At 53.6% G+C, this 20,915-nt stretch overlaps 2 protein-coding genes across 2 annotated transcripts; one reads left to right on the top strand and one right to left on the bottom strand.

Moving 5' to 3' along the window:
• Positions 1–1,130: 1,130 nt before the first annotated feature.
• LOC309577861 (uncharacterized protein) lies at positions 1,131–7,958 on the bottom strand (the record flags this gene model as incomplete). Its single annotated transcript, XM_082290114.1, has 12 exons — positions 1,131–1,244; positions 1,462–1,581; positions 1,935–2,093; positions 2,406–2,593; positions 2,798–2,849; positions 3,208–3,358; positions 5,165–5,274; positions 5,562–5,681; positions 5,794–5,952; positions 6,267–6,454; positions 6,601–6,652; positions 7,812–7,958. The coding sequence occupies 12 exons, from the start codon at positions 7,956–7,958 to the stop codon at positions 1,131–1,133; spliced, it is 1,560 nt and encodes a 519-aa protein (XP_082146240.1).
• A 6,979-nt stretch (positions 7,959–14,937) lies between these two features.
• On the top strand, positions 14,938–20,698 carry LOC309577920 (C-signal-like). The gene is made up of 6 exons (XM_082290212.1): positions 14,938–15,131; positions 17,939–17,990; positions 18,700–18,890; positions 19,209–19,367; positions 19,639–19,749; positions 20,418–20,698. Exons 1-6 carry the CDS (start codon positions 14,991–14,993, stop codon positions 20,529–20,531), a joined length of 768 nt encoding a protein of 255 aa, XP_082146338.1. The 5' UTR covers positions 14,938–14,990; the 3' UTR covers positions 20,532–20,698.
• The last annotated feature ends 217 nt before the right edge of the window (positions 20,699–20,915 follow it).

Genomic DNA, 20,915 nt, shown 5'->3' with positions numbered 1-20,915 from the left:
TCCAGTCAGGAAGGTCTGGGTAATCCAGAATGTCCCTGGCCCCTGTCATCCATCATGCCCAGGGTCCCACTGCCACCTCCCTGCCTGATCATGATCCCTCTCCCTGTTTCCTCCCCAATTTCATGCCTTCAGAATTGTGCTTTGGTGACTCCAGAGCTGCATTTGCTGTTCCTGGCTCTGGTGCAGGTTTGGCTCAGTGCTGGTGGAGAAGAAAGGACTCAGTGGGGGTGAGAGCTCTCTGCCCACAACCCCCTGGGTACCATCCCACTGCTGCCTCCTCCCCATCCCTCCATGCACCAGGGATATACAGTGGGGGATCCCTGGTGTCCCCAGGGACTCCAAGGCCCCAGGTGCCCATTAGGTCCCTCACCTCACTCCATCAGCCCCATGGTGAGTCCCAGAGGACCTGTGGGCATCTCTGCTCATCATGGAGCCTCCAGTGCCACGTGTGCCACATGGAAATGCACACAACACCAAGAGCCTATCCTGCCTCCACACACCAACTTGGAACAGGAAGCACAGCCACCAAGAAGAGAGGTAGAGATAGGATTTAACAGGAACACAGAATAGTGTTCCCATCCCTGGGAGGGCTCAAGACTGCACTTACAGATTTCCCATTTGAGGCCCTGGTCTTCATGGGTGTTTTTAACTACCTTGATCTCTCCTGGAGGAACACAGCAGGGCATAAGCAAGCCACGAGGATCCCATCAGGTTTTGTCTTCCTGACCTAGGTCGTAGAGGAGCTAACAATGAGCAATGCTCTGCTTGGACTTTGAACTGACAAATGAGGAAGGACTCACTGGGAGGAGTGCCTGAGTCATTGTAAGGTGATGCTGCCATTCTGAGGGAGAGCTCTGGGATGAGCCCTGGGACAAATTCCTGTCAGGATGGTATCCAGGTCCCCAGCTAGATAAGAACAAGTCTTCAGACCAACCTAGCTCAATGTTACGCAGAAATAACTGAGAAGGACTCTCAAAGCACCAGTGAGGACTCTCTCTGTGACAGTTAATAGACCAAGGGAAGGAGGCTCACACAGTGCTATTTATTGTTTGTGGACACATTTACTCAGGGACAGGCACAACATAGTGCAGCAACAAAGGTCCTCACAGTCAGAATCCTGAATCAGCATCTCACCAAGGCAAAACCTTCCCTTCCCAGTCCAGGAAGGTGCCGGTCTCCTTCTCAGAGAGGGAGGAGAGGACCTTCAGCATCCCTTGCACACTGTCATCCACTGTCAGGGGAGGCTGTGAGACAGAGGGAGAAACAGTTCTACCCTCAAGGGTCTGGCCTGAAACAGATCATTGCTCGGGACAAGAAGAGTTCCCAGTCACTCATCTCCCTCCCTCCTGTGCCTCCAGGGTATCTGCCCAGGAGCTCTCACACAGCCCAGCATGAGATACCAGCAAACTCTGCATTCCTAATGATGAGGTTCTCCCAGACCATGGACAGGAGATCTCTTACCTTACATGATCCTGCACCGCCCATTTCAGTTTGCACCCAGCCAGGGTGGAGAGCGACGCAGAGGACGCCGTGCTCCCGGTACGCCAGGGACTGGCACTTGCTCAGCATGTTCAGAGCAGCCTGTGGGGAGACAGGGAGGGGACGGTGGTAGGAAGGGAAAGGGGGCTGCAAGGGAAGGTGTGCAGGCACCACAGCTGGGGCAGGGATAGGGCGGTTTTACCCATTCCCTGGGGTACATGATGCTCCCTCACTATCCCTGTATGAATGCCCAGCCTAGTCGAGGTCCCATCCCATCACGTCCCTCTGAGGTAGACCCAGGGCTAGGCACATAACTGTGCTGAGAGGTAGCCAGGGACTGACAGGAGCTCAGTCACAGTGTAGAGAGGGGCACAGACTGAGGGGGGGTTGGAAGGCAGCATGATCCTTTGGAGGGAAAAATGTCTGGGCTCACCCCCAGAACAATCTGGCAGTACCTTGCTGCAGCGGTATGAGACAACATGTCCAAAATCCCATACATAGACATCCTCAATGGAGCCTGCGTAGCTGGACATGTTGATGATGGCAGCCTTGCTGCAGCTCAGCCCTGAGCCCGGGCTCCCCTGGGCAGCCTTCTTCAGCAAGGGCAGGAACGCCTGCGAGGAGACAGAGGGGACAGGAGCACACACGGACATGGCACAGGGCAGGGGAGCAGCTCCTTCCACAGTGGGCAACAGACACCAGGACTGGGTCATCCTCCCTCCTCTTCCCACTGTCCCAGCCTGCCAAGCTCCAGCTCCTGAGCTCCAGCCCTTGGCTCCACGAGCTTCTCATCAACTGAGAGTCCATCGGGCTCCAGAGCAGTGACAGGAGCCCCTCCCACTGGCCCTTCACACCCTCTATGATGTCCAGCTTGTGGACGTGGGAAGGGATCCTTCTGGAGCTGTGCTGTAGTGCTGGGGACTCACCTGGCCCATCAGCAGGGGTCCAACCGTGTTGGTGGTGTAAACCTCAGTCATGTCCTCCAATGTTTCAGAATCAAGTGTCTTAGGTTTGGCCATTCCAGCGTTGTTGATGAGGAGGTTCAGCCCAGAGCCCCCCAGGTGCTCCCCAACCTTGGCTGCAGCCGCCTTGATGCTGGCGGGGTTGGTGACTTCTGCAGAGACGACACAGGGGAGGTCAGAGCCCGCGTCCCCATGGTGGAGTCCCCTCTGTTCCCCACAGGCAGCAGTGCCCGATGGCCCCACAGGCAGCAGCCCGTTGGCACAGCTCCCTCCCAGCACAGGACTCGCAGGGTGTGCCCGGCCTGGGCACCCGCCAGAGGAACTGGGGCAAAGGATCCCCACCTCGAGGCACCTACCGAGCGGGATGATGATGACGTTGGGGTGCTTGGAGGCCAAATTCTGTAACTCCTGTAACAGAGGGCACTGTGTAGGCACGGAGAGGCTCGAGGAGCTGTGCAAAGGCTCAGCCTTTCCCAGTCAAAGCCCACATTGCTCTGGCTCCATCCCTGCACTCCCATGGAGCCAGCAGCATGCTCCGGCTGCCCTGAACCAAATGGGTGGGGAGCACTCCATGACCAAGTACCACTGTTCCCTCCACACATCCCGTGCACAGCTGCTCCCATGCTGTCCCAGCCCAGCTGCCCTGGGCCACAGGTGCCAGACTGCAGCTCCAGACCCTTGCAAGTGCCCTCCCTCTTCCAATCTCCCCCTGGCACCGAGTGCTCCCATCCCCCAGCACAGCCACTGCCTCCCAGCCCGGCCTCACCTGCGCTCTCTGTCCCTTGGGGTCCCGACACGTCGCAAAGATCCACTGGGGTGGCTTTGGCATCCTCAGGAAATGCTGGACAAACCCCAGGCCGAGGCCCCGGTTGGCCCCAGTCACCAGAACAGAGTGGACACAAAGTTCTCCCATGTTGCTGCTTCTCTCTGTGCTCCAGCCCTTGCTGCCTGCTCAGCTCTCTAATATTTCCTTATAGCCCTTTCCACGGACACCCCACCCAGTCAGGGTTTACACCAACCCTTGGCTGCAGGAGGAGCAACTGCTCCAGCTCTTTGAACTCCAGGACATAGATCCCAGCTGGGAGCCAGTCCTTGTCTCCAAAGGGCAAACACCACTTGGCTTTTCCAGGCAAATTGTGCTGTCCTTGGGAAACCTGGTGCCATGAGTCAGGAGAGGAGCTTGTGGGTGAGGAGGGAGGGAGCAGCATGTGGAAGAGATGTGGGAAGCTCCATGGCTCAAGTGGGCTTGATTGCTTCACAAGAAGGGCTTTCCTCCTCAGACCTGCACAACACCGGGAGCAGGCTCGATCTCATCCCCCTTCCCTGGTCCACTGAGCCAGGACATGAGCCATGAGCAGACACTCTCTGCCTTGCTCTTGCCTCCTGCAAGCCAATGCGCATTCCCTGATTGTCAGCTGAAACACGGCACCCATGGGGGAGGCAAACCCAGTGGATCCAATCTCCTGGCAGAAGGACGGGCGCCTGCATGGCCAGCGCATCACCAGCTGCTGGCCTTGCACTCCAGCAAGGCACAAACTGCAGGCTTGCCACATCTTAATGCAGCACCTGTGTCCTTGCATCAGGAATTTCTGCCACTCCTAGAGCAGGCGGCGAAGGGCGTGGGGAAGGAGGGTCTGAGCTGCAGCAGGGCCGCTGTCATCAACATCTCCAGCAAACTGGGCTCCATCGGGCTGTGCCTCGGGCTGCCAGAGGCCCCCATGTACCCGTACCGGGCCAGCAAGGTGAGGTGCCAGGGGAGGTGTTGAGGTTGCTGTGCCAGGCATGGTGCCCGTGGAGGGGAGGGAGCCCATGGGACACCCCCTGCCCCAGCCACCCACCCCTGCCTGGTTCTCCCAGGCAGAAGCACAGAGACCAGGACAGCAGCAGCCAGGACTGAGCCCTTCTGGCAGGTCATACTGATGGTTTGTCCCAGGACCAAGTCCCATTTCCCACCTCCACAGCCATTCTGTGGCTGGGAAATGTCCCCTCTCCTGCCCACCCACTCCCTGGGTTGTGCTGGCAGGGCTGTGCCTCTTCCAGGCTGCCCAGAACATGGTGATGAGGTGCTTGGCTGTGGAGCTTCAAGAAGAGAAGGGCTTGGGAAGCAGCTTCTCTCTCCTTCCCTACCCCACATGTGCCCCTGTGGTCCCCCTGTGCCCCCCATCTCTGTAAACTCTGGCAGCTGATGCCTCTCTGCTCCACCTCCACACCCAGTCTCAAACCTCCCATCCAAGCCTGGGGCAGGATCCCTGTGCTCTGCCCGAGCGCTCTGTGTCCCTCTGTCCCACCTGTGACCAGCCATCCCCCAGCTGAGGGGAGAGGGCAGCTGATCCCTGTGACCCCCAGCCCCTCGGGCAGCCCAGCCTGGGCAGGGGAAAGCCAGTCCTGCAGGGGCTCGGAAGATCCCTCTCCTCTCAGCAGAGGAGCCCTGCTCCAGCTTCTCCTCTGCCTCCTGGAGGGGAGGTCTCCAGAGGGCAGCCACGGTGCCATGGGACCTGCAGGTTGTCACTCATGGGGATGCCAGTGACAGCCGTGGCTCGAGGGCAGCTGTGGGCACCACTGCATCCCAGGATGAGGAGTGGGATATCTGGGAAGGGGCCATCCCAGGAGTTGGCAATGCACAACAGAGCTGGGGGTTCTCAGCAGGAGTTTATTGAGGATGTGGGACAGGGGGGAGCAGTGGCACAGAGTTCTGCTGCCAGGATCCTGAACTGGTGTCTCACCAGGGTATGACATTCCCTTCCCAGTCCAGGAAGGTGCCGGTCTCCTTCTCAGAGAGGGAGGAGAGGACCTTCAGCATCCCTTGCACGCTGTCATCCACTGTCACGGGGGGCTGTGGGGAAGAAGGAGAGAGGCAGCCCATGCCTGAGGCCCTGGAGCAGCCAAGGCTGGGGGCAGGAGGCTCTCCAGGGCAAAGGGGAAAACTGAAAACTGTGAAAACCCAGGACAGAAGGGCCAAGCAGGGAACCGAGAGGATGGGGTCACCCAGCACCCAGGACCAGGATAGGAGGAGCTGCCCCAGTAGCAGGTAAGTCATGGCCAGGGGCTCACGGCAGCAATTCCCACCTATGGGAAATCAGCACAGGAGCTCTGATGGACCTGCCCTGGGAGAGTTCCTACCGTGTGTCCAGCAGAGCTGCCCAACTCAGTTTGCACCCAGCCGGGGTGGAGAGCGACGCAGAGGACGCCGTGCTCCCGGTATGCCAGGGACTGGCACTTGCTCAGCATGTTCAGAGCAGCCTGTGGGGAGACAGGGAGGGGACGGTGGTGGGAGAGGAAGAGGAGCTGCCAGGGGACTCACAGCTGGGAAGGGGAGGGGAAGCGAATTTGTCCCCAGCACGTTTGACAGTACCTTGCTGCAGCGGTATGAGGTGACTTGCATCATGTCCCAACCGAAGGAAGAAGCAATGGAGCCACCAATGCTGGAAATGTTGATGATGGCAGCCTTGCTGCAGCTCAGCCCTGAGCCTGGGCTCCCCTGGGCAGCCTTCTTCAGCAAGGGCAGGAACGCCTGCGAGGAGACAGAGGGGACAGGAGCACACACGGACATGGCACAGGGCAGGGGAGCAGCTCCTTCCACAGTGGGCAACACTGACCCCAGGACTGGGTCACCCTCCCTCCTCTTCCCACTGTCCCAGCCTGCCAAGCTCCAGCTCCTGAGCTCCAGCCCTTGGCTCCATGAGCTTCTCATCAACTGAGAGTCCATTGGGCTCCAGAGCAGTGACAGGAGCCCCTCCCACTGGCCCTTCACACCCTCTATGATGTCCAGCTTGTGGACGTGGGAAGGGATCCTTCTGGAGCTGTGCTGTAGTGCTGGGGACTCACCTGGCCCATCAGCAGGGGTCCAGCCGTGTTGGTGGTGTAAGTCTCGGTCATGTCCTCCAATGTTTCAGAATCAAGTGTCTTAGGCTTGACCATTCCAGCGTTGTTGATGAGGAGGTTCAGCCCAGAGCCCCCCAGGTGCTCCCCAACCTTGGCTGCAGCCGCCTTGATGCTGGCGGGGTTGGTGACTTCTGCAGAGCCAACACAGGGGAGGTCAGTGACCCTGTGGTGCTTTGGGGTTCCCTGTGCTCCCCCAAGGAGGTGCCCCCCCCCAGCTGCCTCCAGTGCGGAGCTCCCAGGGCATTCACCAGCGGAACTGGGGTGAGAAGGTACCTACCAAGAGCAATGATGACCAGGCTGGGATGTTTGGAGGCCAAATCCTTTAGCTCCTGCAAGAGGGGTCACAACATCGGCACCAGTAGTCTGGGATGGATGTGCCAAGGCTCACCCAGCAAAGCCAGCCAAAGCCTGTGTCCCTCCAGCTCCGTCCCTGCACCACCAAGTGCCCAGCACCCTGCTCCAGCTGCCCTGATCCTGATGCATGGGTGCTATGATCCAGTTTTAAGGTTCTTAGAAATGCCTCTGCCCAAATTAAGGTGCAAATGAGACCATATGCCAGTGACAACAGTAAGGGTTTTATTTGATAGTAAATATGAGAGAGAGAGAGAAAGAAAGAAAGAAATAGAAAATAGGTGGTGGGATGAAGAGTGACAGAGACAGAATAAAAGAATATCACTGCTCCGTGGCTCCCACTGGTGCCTCGATGATCCTCTTCAGCAGGTCTTCCCGGTGGTGTAGGTCCCCCCAGAAAGCACAGAATCCCATGGGTCTATATGCCCAGGCTAGGTAGGCACATCTGGGCATGTCCCCCTGGGGTGGGGGTCAGTCTCTCACAGCAGACTCTGGGTCTGTTCCATCACGTGCAGTCCTGTGGGGCAAAGCCTCTCACGTGAATGTCCCGTGGATGTGGCCTGTGGGGTTGGGGGTTCCACAGCTGGGCCACTTTGTGTAATCGGAGGATGGGTGTTTATTGCCTCTCACCAGAGGTTACACCATGCACCCAAAACCTCCTTCTCCCCCTTCATTTGGGGGGAGTCTATGTAAACCTGGCTTCTGTGAGCTCAGCAGGGGATAGCTGCTGGCTTTGGCCTTTTGTGGATGCATACCTTTCGCTCAGCCTGAGAGGACTGAACAATAGGTTTCCCTTTATCTAATCAACAGTTTGACTTTTAGTTCAAAGTCCCACTCTTCAGTGAGGCTTCTTCGGTTGTAGCTTCTTTATAATGAGCAAAACTTTATATCAATGAACTATTTTCAGTCTCTGACAATGGGGAACACTCCACACCTCCTGCACACACCACATACCTCTGTTCCCTCCACACATCCCGTGCACAGCTGCTCCCATGCTGTCCCAGCCCAGCTGCCCTGGGCCACAGGTGCCTGACTGCAGCTCCAGACCCTTGCAAGCGCCCTCCTTCTTCCAATCTCCCCCTGGCACCGAGTGCTCCCATCCCCCAGCACAGCCACTGCCTCCCAGCCCAGCCTCACCTGCGCTCTCTGTCCCTTGGGGTCCCGACACGTCGCAAAGATCCACTGGGGTGGCTTTGGCATCCTCAGGAAATGCTGGACAAACCCCAGGCCGAGGCCCCGGTTGGCCCCAGTCACCAGAACAGAGTGGACACAAAGTTCTCCCATGTTGCTGCTTCTCTCTGTGCTCCAGCCCTTGCTGCCTGCTCAGCTCTCTAATATTTCCTTATAGCGAGTCCCACCCACTCACGGCTTGCAGCAATGCTGGCTTCTCACCAGGAGGAGCAACTGCTCCAGCTCTTTGAACTCCAGGACACAGATCCCAGCTGGGGACCAATCCTAGTTACTTAATGGCAAAAATCACTTGGCTTTTCCAGGCAAATTTTGCATTCCTTGGGTAACCTGGTGCCATAAGCCAGGTGGGGCTGTTGTGGGTGTGGAGGGAGGGAGCAGCGTGTGGGTCGATGTGGGAAGTTCCATGGCTCGGGTGGGCTTGACACCTTCACAAGCATCCTCTGGGCTCGATGGTCTTTGCACATTGTACCAGGCTGTGCCTCAGATGACCCCGAGCAGATGTTCTCTGCCTTGCTCCTGCCTCTTCCAAGACGATAACCTCTCCCTCATTGTGGAGCAAAAGACCTGTGGGGTGGGAGAGCAAACCCAGCGTGGTCTCCTGGCAGAAGGGTGGGGATCTGCATGGCTGCTGGTCATGCTCCCCAGCCCTTGGGATGCAGTCATAAGTTGAGCTGTGTTCAGAGCCACAGAGGACTCGGGCACCTGGGACATTCACCTGCAAAGGAAATGCTCTGCTCAAAGCCTATTCTCCACCTTGCCTGTTGCCATGAGGCACTGTTCTGTGCTACCACCAGTGGAGCCCAGGGCTGTTCAGTACCTCAAGTGATTCATTACAGGTTTGCAAGGCTGGATCTGGTGCGTGTGTACATCATGTGTTCCTGCCCCACTGTAAGTGAAAACATATCCCCAGAAACCACTTGCCAACCCCTTGTTTTCCTACATTGAGTCCCAGAGCCACTGCACAAGCTACTGGGCAGCAATGGAGACAACAACACTGCTCACATGTCGCCTTCTGCCCCAGGATATCTTGGCAGCAGCATTAACCAGAGCAGCTTCCTCCCAGTGGCAATTCCAAGTGTGTCTCCATGCCCCAGCAGCAGCTGATTTCCTCCTGCCCACTCCAGCCTGTTTTCTGAGGCTCAGCTGGCAGACACTGTGAGATAAGCAGGTCCTTCCCGGCTCTGACCTGGGACCCCTCCCCAAACCCATTTGGGAAGATGCACATTGGCAGCTTCTGTGGTGACCCAATCCCATATCTTCTCTCTGCCAAGTCTGAGCATCTCCTTAAGTTCCACACAGTTTTTTCCCCCCATTTTTTTTCCTCACGTTAATTGGACCTCCTTCTGCTTTTTTAGTTTTCCACACTGGGTTGAGAGACTTCTTTTCCTGTGTGAATTCCTACCACTTACCAGCAGTACAAAGCTTTGGGTCTTTCCGCCTCTGTCACCGAGGATCTCACAGATGGCTGAACTGGCATTCAGGCTCCATAGATCATTTCAGTATTTCCTTTTCAATGACTACAGACCTCAATTGCCAACAGATGCCATTTGCACTAGAACTCAAATCCTCCAAATAGACTTCAGCCTGTTTGAAACCTCCACCGTGCCTCAGAAGCAGATAACATCAGAAAACAAATAATTAACATTTTAATTCTCCTGTTTTTGCTCTGTCATCACATTTGTGTAGCCTTCCACTGTTTTGGAGCTGTAACTTTATAATGTTGACTTTTCTCTGGGGCCCCACACTGCATTATTGATTATTAGAGTTTAAACAAGCACTGCTTCACCAGGAGTCTGAGTCCAGCCTGGCACAAAGAGGCAGAGGGCAAAGAAACCAGCCTTACTGCCTTGCAGCCCAGCCTTGTCACAAGGGCTGCTGCTGTCCCCAAGCCTCTGGAAAGTACCTCGGTCCTGCTCCTAAGAGGAGATTCAGATGGTTCTTTGCTTGGAAATGTTCTTGCATGGTCTAAACCTTAAGCTGAGCATTAAAGCCCTCAGAATCATAGAATCATTTAGGTTGGAAAAGGCCTCTAAGATTATCAGTTTCAACAATTAAGCTAACACTGCCAATTCCCCCAGTAAACCATGTCCCCAAGTGCCACAACCATGCATTTTTAAACACTTCTGGGATGGTGACACCACCACTTTCCTGGGCAGCCTGTACCAGTGCTTGACAATCTTTTCTGTGAAGAAATTTCCCCTAATACCCAATTGAAATGTCCCTTGGCACAACCTAAGGTTGTTTCCTCTCATCCTATCACTTGTTACTTGGGAGCAGAACCCGACCTCACCTGGCTACACCCTCCTGTTGGAGTTGTACAGAGTGATAATGGCCCCCTAAGCCTCCTTTTCTCCAGGCTGAGCTCTTCCAGCTCCCTCATCAGCTCTTTATCACACTTTCCCCAGCTCCATTGCCCTTCCCTGGACACGCTTCAGCACCTCAATGTCTTTCTTGCTGTGACTGGCCCAGAACTGAACACAGGATTCAAGGTGCAGCTGCACAAACACCAAGCTCAGGAGCACTATAGCTCCTCTCCCACAGACCCCAGGCTGCTGTCCATTTTACCAATGGGTTGTTTTCACATCACCACACTGGGAAGACTCAGAGCCAGTTTTCCAAAAGACAGTCAGTCCTCTTCCATGCTCAGTTGCTGGAGTCTCAAGCACGTTCTCAGTCACCGAGGTTATTGCACAATGACAGTGCTGCTGACAGAAACATGGAGGAATATGCTTTTCTCTGCCTGCCAGGTGAACTGGGGTGTGGCACAATTAGTTTTAGTACATTTGATCTACTGTAAAAAAGGAATAAACTCACTGCTATTTATCAAGCCAATTTGCTCCACAATGCGTTCAGGTCTGTCATCACCTGTTAGTCACTTGCTAAAGAATCAATAGATAGTGCTGAGTGAGCCACTGATCAAGAGGTGGGGTGAGACCCACCCAGCACTGTAACTGAAGCTGGGCACTACCCACCCTTCCTGATTAATTTTCTTTTGGGCTGAAGAGGATTAGTGATCTATTGGGGGTTGGAAACCCATGGCAGGAGGGTTGGAACTACATGATCTGTAAGGTTTCTTCCAACAGAAACCATCCTGTGATTCTATGATATGACTCTATGAGTAGAGACACCCCACTGCAAAAGGATGCAGGAACTAGGGGTAAGATCCTGAGCCTACCTGCAGCTATCAAGTCAAGTTCCTGTGGCACCTTTGTCATAGCTTTACAGACTTGGCATAGCAGACTCATCCAGGTTACACCTGCATTGCATCAGAGCCAGAGAGGGATTTTGGACAAGGGCATAGAGTGACAGAACATGGGGGAATGGCTTCACACTGCCAGAGGGCAGATTAGATATTAGGAAGAAATTCTTCCCTGTGAGGCTGGGGAGGCCCTGGCAGACATTACACAGAAAAGGTGTGTTTGCCCCATCCCTGGAAGTGTTCAAGGCCAGGTTGAGTGGGGCTCTGAGAAACCTGGTTTAGTGGAAGGTGTCCCTGCCCATGGCAGGGGTTGGAACAAGATGGTCTTTAAGGTTCCATGCAACCCAAACTACTCTGTGATTCTAGGAGACTGAGGATTTTAAATGTTCACATTGTCCATGCAACCTCCCTTGGGCCACAGTATTTGGACCTTGTGTCTGCCTGGGGCCTCACACAGGGTTCAGGAGCACTTTTCTGGGGATATTCCCCTCATGACAGCAGCCAAGATGCCTCAGCTAGCTGAGTGCAGCAGTGCTGGCAGCACAGGGACAGAACTGCTTTGCCAAGACCCATGGGGACAGCACAGATCCTCACTGAGCTTCTTTTCTCCCATTCTCTAAGGATAGGTGGCTGGGTTATCCTTCGTGCTTCAGCATAGTGCCATAAAGAGGGACCTCAGAACCACCAAGAAAGATGAATTTGCTTTCCCACTATTAGATTTGCTAACAGGGATGGCTGAGAACAGCCTGTCACACGTGGCAGATATGCTCCATGTCAGGAACACTAAGGCACAGGCTAAATGATCAGCTTGTGACTGCCATGGTTTGACATCCATGTGTTGAAGTGAGAAAAGGAGGCAGATGTAAATCTAGGAATAAATACAGTGATAATGCAGATGTTAATTTAGGAATCCAGTTAAAAAAATAATTGTCTTATTAAGGAAAGACATTTAAGCATGAAAGAGTGAGTACAATCTTTAAATTAAAAAGCATATAAGGAACTATTGAAAATCTACTTCCTGCAAAGAAGTTAAAAGCTGAGCACCATGCTATTCCAAAAATGTCATGTCAGCCTAGATGATGTGAGCTATTGCCCACACAGCTGAGCAGAAAAAATGCAGTCTGTGAACAGCAAAAACTTGTATTGTTCTGTAAGCAGCTGTGGACACTACTTGAGTAAAATGGGTGGGGCTCTGAGTATTTTATCAGCAGAAATTAGAATTTACCATAGTTGTTCATTCTGGTTTCAAACCATATTTGTAAAAAGGGAGGGGAAAAAAACCCACTTACTTTTTTTTTAGTTATTTCTCCCTCTCCCTCTAACTGCATTTTTTTCTAGATCCATTGACTCAAGCAGCACTTATGATGGATCCATCAGCTCAGTGCAAAGGACGTGCTCACATGTACTTTGTTCTTTACAGTGCAGAAACTTTAATCAAATTACAGCAACAATGAGCTGACAACAGGAATTACTAGTTTTGATTTTTAGCTAAGTGAACTCAAATACTTCTTTGTATTCTTAGGGAGGTCTAGTGGAAGATGTCCCTGCCCATGGCAGAGGGGGTGGAACTAGGTGATCCTTAACGTGCCATTCAACCCAAAACATTCTAGGGTTCTATGATTTTTCTAGGGTTCTATGATTTATACCCTCAAACACTCCAAAATTCACCAACATCAGACTCACGCTTTATCAGGCAGCAGGAGTTTCCCAATGCCTGTTGTAGTGAAACTAGACCACTTGGATAAGCCTTGGGGCTTTTTTGTTTTATTCTTATTCTTTGGTGTTCCTTTTCTTTTTGGTTGCACTTCTTGTTATTACCTGCTGGAAGCCTCGGGACACTTAACTAACAAGGTTTTCAAAGAATGGATAATCCTCTGTTTTATTCATGGGGAACACGACAGAGAACTCGATTACAGATAGTTGGAGCTGCCTTTCTTTCACGGTTCCCATTTGCATTCAGAACAGGCTCCTTCTGCCCTCAGCTGTGGCTGCACTTAAACTGTTTCTGCACAGCAGATCACTGGGGATCCCTGTCTCCAAGGCTTTTTCAAACAAGCACTTTTCAGGAAGAGTTCATCAGTGTAATTTGTCTGCAGTATGCAGCATCTGTGTGGAATAGGTGGCCAAACCCTGACTTGTGGTTCACCCTAAGTGTTTGAACCCCTCGGTCATTATTTGCTAAACTTCTCCATAGACAGAGCAGCATTTCTGGTGACAAGTCACTGACTTAATGGCCTGAGCACAGAAGGAGGCAGGAAAAGGAGAATGGGAACTTTAATCCAAATAGCTGCTAAAAGGAGGGTTTTTTCTCTTAGTATTTAGTAGTATAATCAAAGATTTATTTTTCTTAAATCCTAACTTCTACAAAAGAAAAGAAAGGTCTAAAATGCATTTATTATTATTAAAAAGTGCATTTTAATATCCCAAAGTAAACTGGGGAGCAGAGGCTCCTGTGTACTTGAACAATCATGGAGAAGGATAGAGTTAGCACAAATCACCTGATGTTATCACCAGACTGATATAAATATTTTATTTCTGATGTATTTATCAGTATCAGAGGTGTTTTGTGTAGTGCTTGTCAAACAAGGAAGAAAATAAGCAACATAAATAACAACCCTTATATACATCAGAGTTGCTCAGTCATTGCTTCGCTGTTGAAATCCCAGTTGTGTGCTCACCACAATGGGATTTTAATGGGTATGTAGTTGTCTATATAAGAGCTGAAAATAAAACAACACCACCCACCTCCAGGCTGGCAGCAGGGCTGGTAAACGCAGACTCACTCCAGATACCATCCTCCAGATGATGCTGATTATCCTTTTTCTGTTTTCCCTTTTCCCTCCAGCCCTGTTTTCCCATTCCTAAGATGCCAGCAAACCTTTTCCTTGCTTTACTCTATAATACTTTGGTGCAGCTGTTGAACCAGGTACCTGATACTCAGCAACAAAAACAAGGAGAAAACATCCCCCAAAACACCTGCAACCCCAAACTGCTGCCTAAATCACAGAATCCTTTAGGTTGTAAAGAACCATAAAGACCATCTCATTCAACCTCTCTGCCATGAGCAGGGACACCTTCAGGTTGCTCCAAGCCCTGTCCAACCTGGCCTTGAACACTTCCAGGGATGGGGCAGCCACAGCTTCTCTGGACAACCTGTGCCAGGGCCTCACCATCCTCACAGGGAACAATTTCTTCCAAATATCTAACCTAACCCTGCCCTCTGTCAGTGTGAAGCCATTCCCCCTTGCCCTGTCACTCCATGCCCTTGTCCCAAGTCCCTCTCCAGCTCTCTTGGAGCCCCTTAAGGCACTGGAAGGGGCTCTGAGGTCTCCCTGGAATCTTCTCACCTCCAGGCTGAACAACCCCACCTCTCTCAGCCCGTCTCCGAAGGAGACGTCCTACAGCCTCAGTGTATGTTCGTGGCTCTATTTATTTACCAGATTTATTGCATCTGATGCTCAGGGAAAGAGCCGATTCAGGTTCATTTCCGGGCAGGCAAGAAAAACAGCTCTGAAGGGGCTGGTACTTCCTAATGATAAACGGGTCTAGTTTAGGTTGTTTTGGGCTTTTTTTACTCTTATCTGTGGTATAGATTACTGTGCTAAAGGTGCTGAAGACACCCTCCCAGACCTGCTCCAAGCTTTCTCCCTCATCCACCACCCTTGGGGAGAGAAGAGGGTCCCCTCAATCCCCCGGCTCGCTCCGAGACCCCTCGCTCCTCCCCTCGGGGGCGCCAGGGCCGGGACGCGGTTGTTGTGTTTGCACTGAACATGAGGTGGGAAGGCAAACACAAACACACACAAACACATACGCACACTCTCCGCCCCCGCAGCCATCCCCTCGAGGGCTGGGGCAGCCCGGTGCGGCCCGCGGGGTCGGGAGGCGGCGCCAGGCGGGCCAGGCCAGGCCGGGCCGGGCAGGCGGCGATGGCGGCGGCGCGCACGGTGCTGCTGACCGGCTCCAACCGCGGCATCGGGCTGGAGCTGGTGAAGCAGCTGCTGGGCTCGCCGCGACCGCCCGCCTGGATCTTCGCCACCTGCCGGGACCCCGACGGGACACGGGCACAGGTTAGTGGGGGCCGGGGGGGGCGGCGGTCGCACGCTCGGCTCCTGTCACTGGCCTGGACAACTCGCTGCTGGAGCGGGGCTGTGAGGTCCGCACCGTGCCCTGCCCCGTGTGAAAGTCACCTGAAGTGCAGCCGGCGGAGAATCGGCCGTGCCACCCTTTGGGCCGCGCCACTGGGCTACTGTGGGCTGCGCGGGATGTGCCCGAACCCGCCCTCCCGTGCCAAGGCTTCGCCCGTGCGCTGCGGGCACGGGCCGGGCTGGGCTGGTCTCGGGGGCTGAGGCGGTGCGAGCGGCAGCGGTGCTGCTCGGGCTGGTTTTGCTGTGTTACGCTGCTCTCTGAAAAATCTGGAGGTTCAGAACATGGGGTCTCCAAAAGTGGTGGCCAGTGGAGCTGTGAGATGCCCCTGTCCCTGCCTTCCACTTCGCTAAAATGGGAGAGACTCATTCATATGTGTTGCTTCTGCTGGGAATCAAAAAGCCTCCCAGTTCTTCCAACTTTACTTGCATACAGTTTGTCCTCCTCTGCTTACTGTGTCCACTGATATACTTGCAGGGAGAAACTTGCCCTCTGATAGATCCTGGCTCCAGCTGATTTGTTTGTTGCATCTTCTTGCATGTGTGTACTGTTCCATCTCAGGAATAATCCTGACACCAACCCAGGTGTGCCCAGCTCCTGCTGAGGCTGGTGCCCAAGTTGGCTGGGTCAAAAGCTTGGCCAGGTCTTCTATTTTTGCCACATTCTTCCTCCCCACAACTTGCAGGACTCTGGCAGCAATGAGATCAGGGAGTCTTTGCAGGGCTGGACTGGAGCCAGTTTTCCTGCAGGGTGGTCCACATGCAACTCTCCTAGCCAGGGGGTACTTCCCTAAGCCTTCTCTGGCTGTGGTAGGGTGAGGGCAGTGTCTTCAGGGTGCTGCTGAAGTCCATGACCACAGGACATCAAGAACAGGGTATTGTTCTGCCAGGCTGGTGCCACATCACTTCTCCTGCCCTTTTGTGCCTGGACCAGGTGTTGGGGTGGGGGAAGCTCCTGCTAGGATGGTATGAGGCTGTTGAGGCAGACAGTTGGGAAAAACAGAAGAGAAACATCTGTTGGCCACCACAAACCAATCAATGGATTTTACATCATTTCCTGTGCCCAGGGCTAATGTGGGAAGATGGGGTCTGATGGGGGAGCCCAGAGATAACTGATAACTGGTGATAACTGGTGAACCACAGCCAGTGCCAGCAGCTCTCCTGCTCCATATTCCTCTCACAATAAACACCAATTTGTGTTTCTCCTGTGGGCATGTTTGGAAGAGTTTTTTAGTTCTAAAAGCAATCCTTTTGGGCACATTGAACCAGGTGGTTCAGTTTCTGTTGTCTGAAACCTGCCCTAGTTGGAGGCTCAGAGCAAAGAGCTGCTAGGAACTGTGAGGTACTGTCGCGATAGAGGGGAAACCCAGACGCTCAATATGAGTGATCAGCAGGAATCCGATTTATTGATTGTACCAGAGCTCCTTATATACTAACAATAATAGGCTACATGCATATTCGTAAAGGCGCATTCTAAGTGGTTCACGTCTACTAAGCTGATCCTAAACCCCTCCTTAGTACCCCTTTTGTGGTCAGCAGTTCTGCTTTTTTCCCTGGCCTTCTAACCACAGATGTCCATTGTTGTACTGCCAAAACCTAACCTTGCTGGCTCTGCAAATGAACCCGTAGCTCAGCAGTAAGACTCAATGGTGGTTCAGTTATTGAGCAAGATACATGTAATATTCTGTAACTTCAGCTGTTACACAGGATGTGTGGTGCATTGTCTTATGAGACCTTGCTCAGCTAGCTGCAAGGGTCTATGTGCCTGTTCTCACATAGCCAGCCTCTCAGATCAGCAAGCTGCAAAGAATCTGTATATCCTGAATCTATATGTCCCTTTTCACGTAACCAATCCCTCACAAGGTACAAAGTTTCCTTTTTGGAAAGAGCTTCTGAATCTTCCACTGTCTGAGTCGGCACAGGCAGACAACCAGGACAATCTATGGCTAAAACACGAAGAGTAAATTTATTTCTGTTATCTTGATAACCAGGGGATCCCTGAAGCAACACCAGGCAGTTACAGGCAGGTACAGAGGTACAGGAGACACAGGTACTGTTATGATCCATGCTAGTGGATCACTGGCTGCTGTTCACGCACGTTTATCACAGGTTATTCACAGCTCTAAGGTCACTTGAATGATTTACAGTCCTCCTTCCCAGTCTTCAGCTTTCAACTCATTCCTCCCAATAGCCACATGTGGTGAAAACAACCACTAAAAATGTGCAAAGTGGTTCATTTCACTTGAGTAGGTGAGATGTAGTGTCCAGAGCAGAGTGGATCTGGGACTGGCCTATTCAGATGTAATTTCCCTAAAGGTCAAATCTGATGTTGGCACTCACAGCTGTTCCTCCTCCACCTCACTTCCAGCAGCCTCGGGGAAACACTTCTGGCTGTACCCCCAGCCAGTTCACGTAATTTCCTTGGTGAGCTGGTCCTGCACAGTTTGCTCCCATCCTTTGCTGTGGCTCTGGCTGGGCTATGGATGACCCTTTGGGAGAGTGACCACAGCATCTTGCTGTCATGGCCGTGCCATGCTCTGAGCACATGCACATTGCTTTGTGGAGCCTGGAAGAAGCCTGAGAACCAAGGCAGGTCCCCAGCCCAGCTGTTCACAAGCACTGAGTAACACCTGGAAGATGTTTCCCTCAGGGTGGGCTATTGCTGGCACCCCAGGATGATGCTTGGCATCGCCTCTGCCTAGTGCTGATTGTTTCCATGTCTCTTTTTGTAGGAGCTGAGAGATCTGGCATCCAAACACCCAAATCTGGTTCTTGTAAAGCTGGGTACGTGCGCTCTGCCTCTGAGCTGGTAAATTTGTGACTGCCAGCCATGCCTGCCCCATTTCTCCTTCCCTCCCTCCCTGCCTTCAGGCTGTGCATGGGGATCCAGTTCTTCAGAGCTGCTTCATGACCTGCTGCAAAAACCCCAGCTTCTCCAGACCTCTTTCAGCCTCACCCCATTCCCTGGAGCCTCCTTGTTCCATGGCCATAGGACCAGGATGTTCTTGAGATCCATCCTGGGCAGCCCCGGGCTCCCCCAGCTGAGTGATCACATCCTTGCTCTGCCTTGATCCCAAATCCTAGGTGAGACCAGGAGGGCTCTGGGAAGAAGGCAGGTCCTAGCACATTTTCCTTGGGGACTTGTCCCCCCGGAGACTGCCCTGGGTTCTCCAGAAATTGCTCAGACATGGACTTTGGAGGCGGTGGCTGTTGGGGACTGACGCAGCAAGGGGAGTCACAACAGCGCTTTGCCCCTACGGTGGGCTTCTCCTGGTGGGAGCCTTCAGCTGCCGGCGGAGGGGCAGAGGAGGCAGTTTTGGAATGAGTCGGGATGTGCGGGTGCCGCGCTGCGCGGAGCTGGTTTCACAGCACCATCTGGTGCCCGTGAATGGAAGGGCCGCGCGGGTCGGAATGTGCGGATTTCCTCGGCTTCCTCCCCTCCCTCTCCTCCCCTGCCCCGCCGTAGCTCTCAGACTGTTCTCTCCCACTGCAGATGTCGCAAACCCCTCCGCTATCAGGGATGCGGCCAAGGTCGTGGAGGGGAAGCTGAATGGGATGGGGCTGAACCTGCTGATAAACAACGCCGGCATCTACACCCCCACGGCCACTCTGGAGACGGCCAGCGCTGAGGACATGGTCAGCACATACAAGACCAATGCAGTGGGGCCAATGCTGATGGCCCAGGTATGGATGAAACTCTAGGAATGAAATTTGGCCCAACTTGAGGGTACCCCAGGCTGTCCATGGTCACGACGGAAAACTTGGAGGGCTTTGCCAAATTTCTTGGGGCTGCGCAAGGGAGGGCTAGGGCTGCTCCTCCAGCCGAAGCCTTCTGCAGCCTCTCTGAATTGTGCAAATCTGATTTGGAGCGGGCAGGGTTACTGCAGCGACACCTGAGCTCCCCTGACATCCTGCTGTTCTTCCTCACCCTCCCTGGGTTGCAGTTGCCGTAAGTGGGGCTGGCTTAAGGCACGGGTGTCCCACTAGGTTGCTTCTCCCTAGGCCTTCCTGCCTCTGCTGAAGAAGGCTGCCCAGGACAGCAAAGAAAAGGGCCTGAGTTGCAGCAAGGCAGCCATCATCAACATCTCCACCATCTTGGGGTCCATCAAGAAAACACCTGATTCCTTCTTCAAGCCCGTCATCTCCTACCGCTGCAGCAAGGTATGGACACTGGTGACCTGCCCCTGCTCCTGAGCTCCATGGGGGTCAGTGCTGCCCTTGCCAGGCTGGGTCTCAGGGAAACACCTGGGATCGAGAGATGGAGTGAGTTCCCAAGCTGCCAGGGCATCTGCATGCCTGCCCAGGGGAGACACACACTGTCTCTTGAAGACCTGGTATTGCTTTTTCTCCCTCACCAAGAGGCAGCAATGGGAAGGGAACCTGGTTCATGGAGCTTTTGCTGCCCATGGCTGATGCTTCCTTCCTCACCCAGGCTGCCCTCAATATGCTGACCATGTGCCAGGCTCTGACCTACAAGGAATCTGGGATCCTCTGTGTGGCACTGCACCCTGGCTGGGTGAAAACAGACATGGGCAGCCAGGAGGTGAGTTCTGGCCTAGCAGGTCAAAGGGGAACCCATGGGTGGGACCCAACCTATGAACCTGCACCGGAGGTGGCTCAGGTGGCCAAGATGGCTCTCTGGAGGGCAGATCCATGTGAAAATGAGCTGCCTCTCAGGCTCCAAATTGCCCATGTCTGTGTTGGGCCCCTGCAGGATATGTGGATACTGGGAAGTAGCATCAGCACATATCAGGCTGCTTGATCGGGGGGAAAAAGGGGCTTTGGGCAGCCTGGAGGTATGCAGAGAACCTGAATCCAACAGAGCAGGGAGGAAAGGAGCAGCACCATCCCATCATGTTCCTTGAGGAGTTGCAGGTCTGTGAAGTTTCCACTCATCCTGCAGGATCCATGTTTTGAGTGGGAGTGGTCCCTGCAGCACTGGAGTTTTGAGAAGGCTGCACAAAGCATCCCATTTGCAGCAGGGATCTCTTCCTGTTTGGTTAAACCTGGCTGGCTTCCCAGCCCAAGCCACCTCCGTCCAAGCCAGCAGTGCAGATACCCAACCATCTTCCCACATAGTGGACTTGTCCCAGCTCCTGTGGCTCTCTCCTCACTCTGGGTGGAAGGAGCCTTGCTGTCACTGCACATGAGCCAAGTGAGTGCTGCTGGGTGGCCTGGAATGACTGTGGTGTCCCACTGTGCCCTTCACAGGCTGACCTGACAGTGGACACAAGTGTGCGGGGGCTGTTGTCTGTGCTGACAATCCTTTCCGAGAAACACAGTGGGACTCTGCTCAACTGGGAAGGTAAAGCTATCCCCTGGTGACTGCTCTCTGTCCCTGCAAGGGACTCCACGGTGTCACGGGACTCCCTGAGTGCACAGGAGCACCAGGGTGCTCAGCCCTCTGTGGTCTGCAAGGGACCTGCTTGGGACTCCAGGGGGCAGGATGTGATCCCTGCCTTTGCCTTGCTAATAAATGAAGTCAATCAGTACCTGTGCCTTCTCCCAGTTGCAGTGTCCCCACTCAGACTGTCTTGCCCCTGCAAAAAATAGCCTGGCATTAATGGTGGAACTTGATTATCTTGGAGGTGTTTTTCCAACCTAAATGATCCTGTGATCCAAGCAGTCTGCCTGCCTTGTCTTCAGCTGCTCTGAGCTGAAGGGAAGTCCCAAGGGACATGTAACTCACCCAAAGCTCTGCTGTCCTCC

Source organism: Coloeus monedula (assembly GCF_965178545.1).
Source record: "Coloeus monedula genome assembly, chromosome: 13".
In the NCBI taxonomy this organism is placed as follows: Eukaryota; Metazoa; Chordata; class Aves; order Passeriformes; family Corvidae; genus Coloeus; species Coloeus monedula.
Note: the sequence above shows the minus strand (reverse complement) of the source record. Positions and strands in the feature narration are given on the sequence as shown.

Bases quoted from the DNA above. Each gene is read 5' to 3' on its own strand.
- LOC309577920 (XM_082290212.1), top strand. From the start codon at position 14,991: ATGGCGGCGGCGCGCACGGTGCTGCTGACCGGCTCCAACCGCGGCATC. The intron at 18,891-19,208 runs GTATGGATGAAA...GCTTCTCCCTAG, and splicing joins GGCCAATGCTGATGGCCCAG to GCCTTCCTGCCTCTGCTGAA. The intron at 19,368-19,638 runs GTATGGACACTG...TTCCTCACCCAG, and splicing joins TCTCCTACCGCTGCAGCAAG to GCTGCCCTCAATATGCTGAC.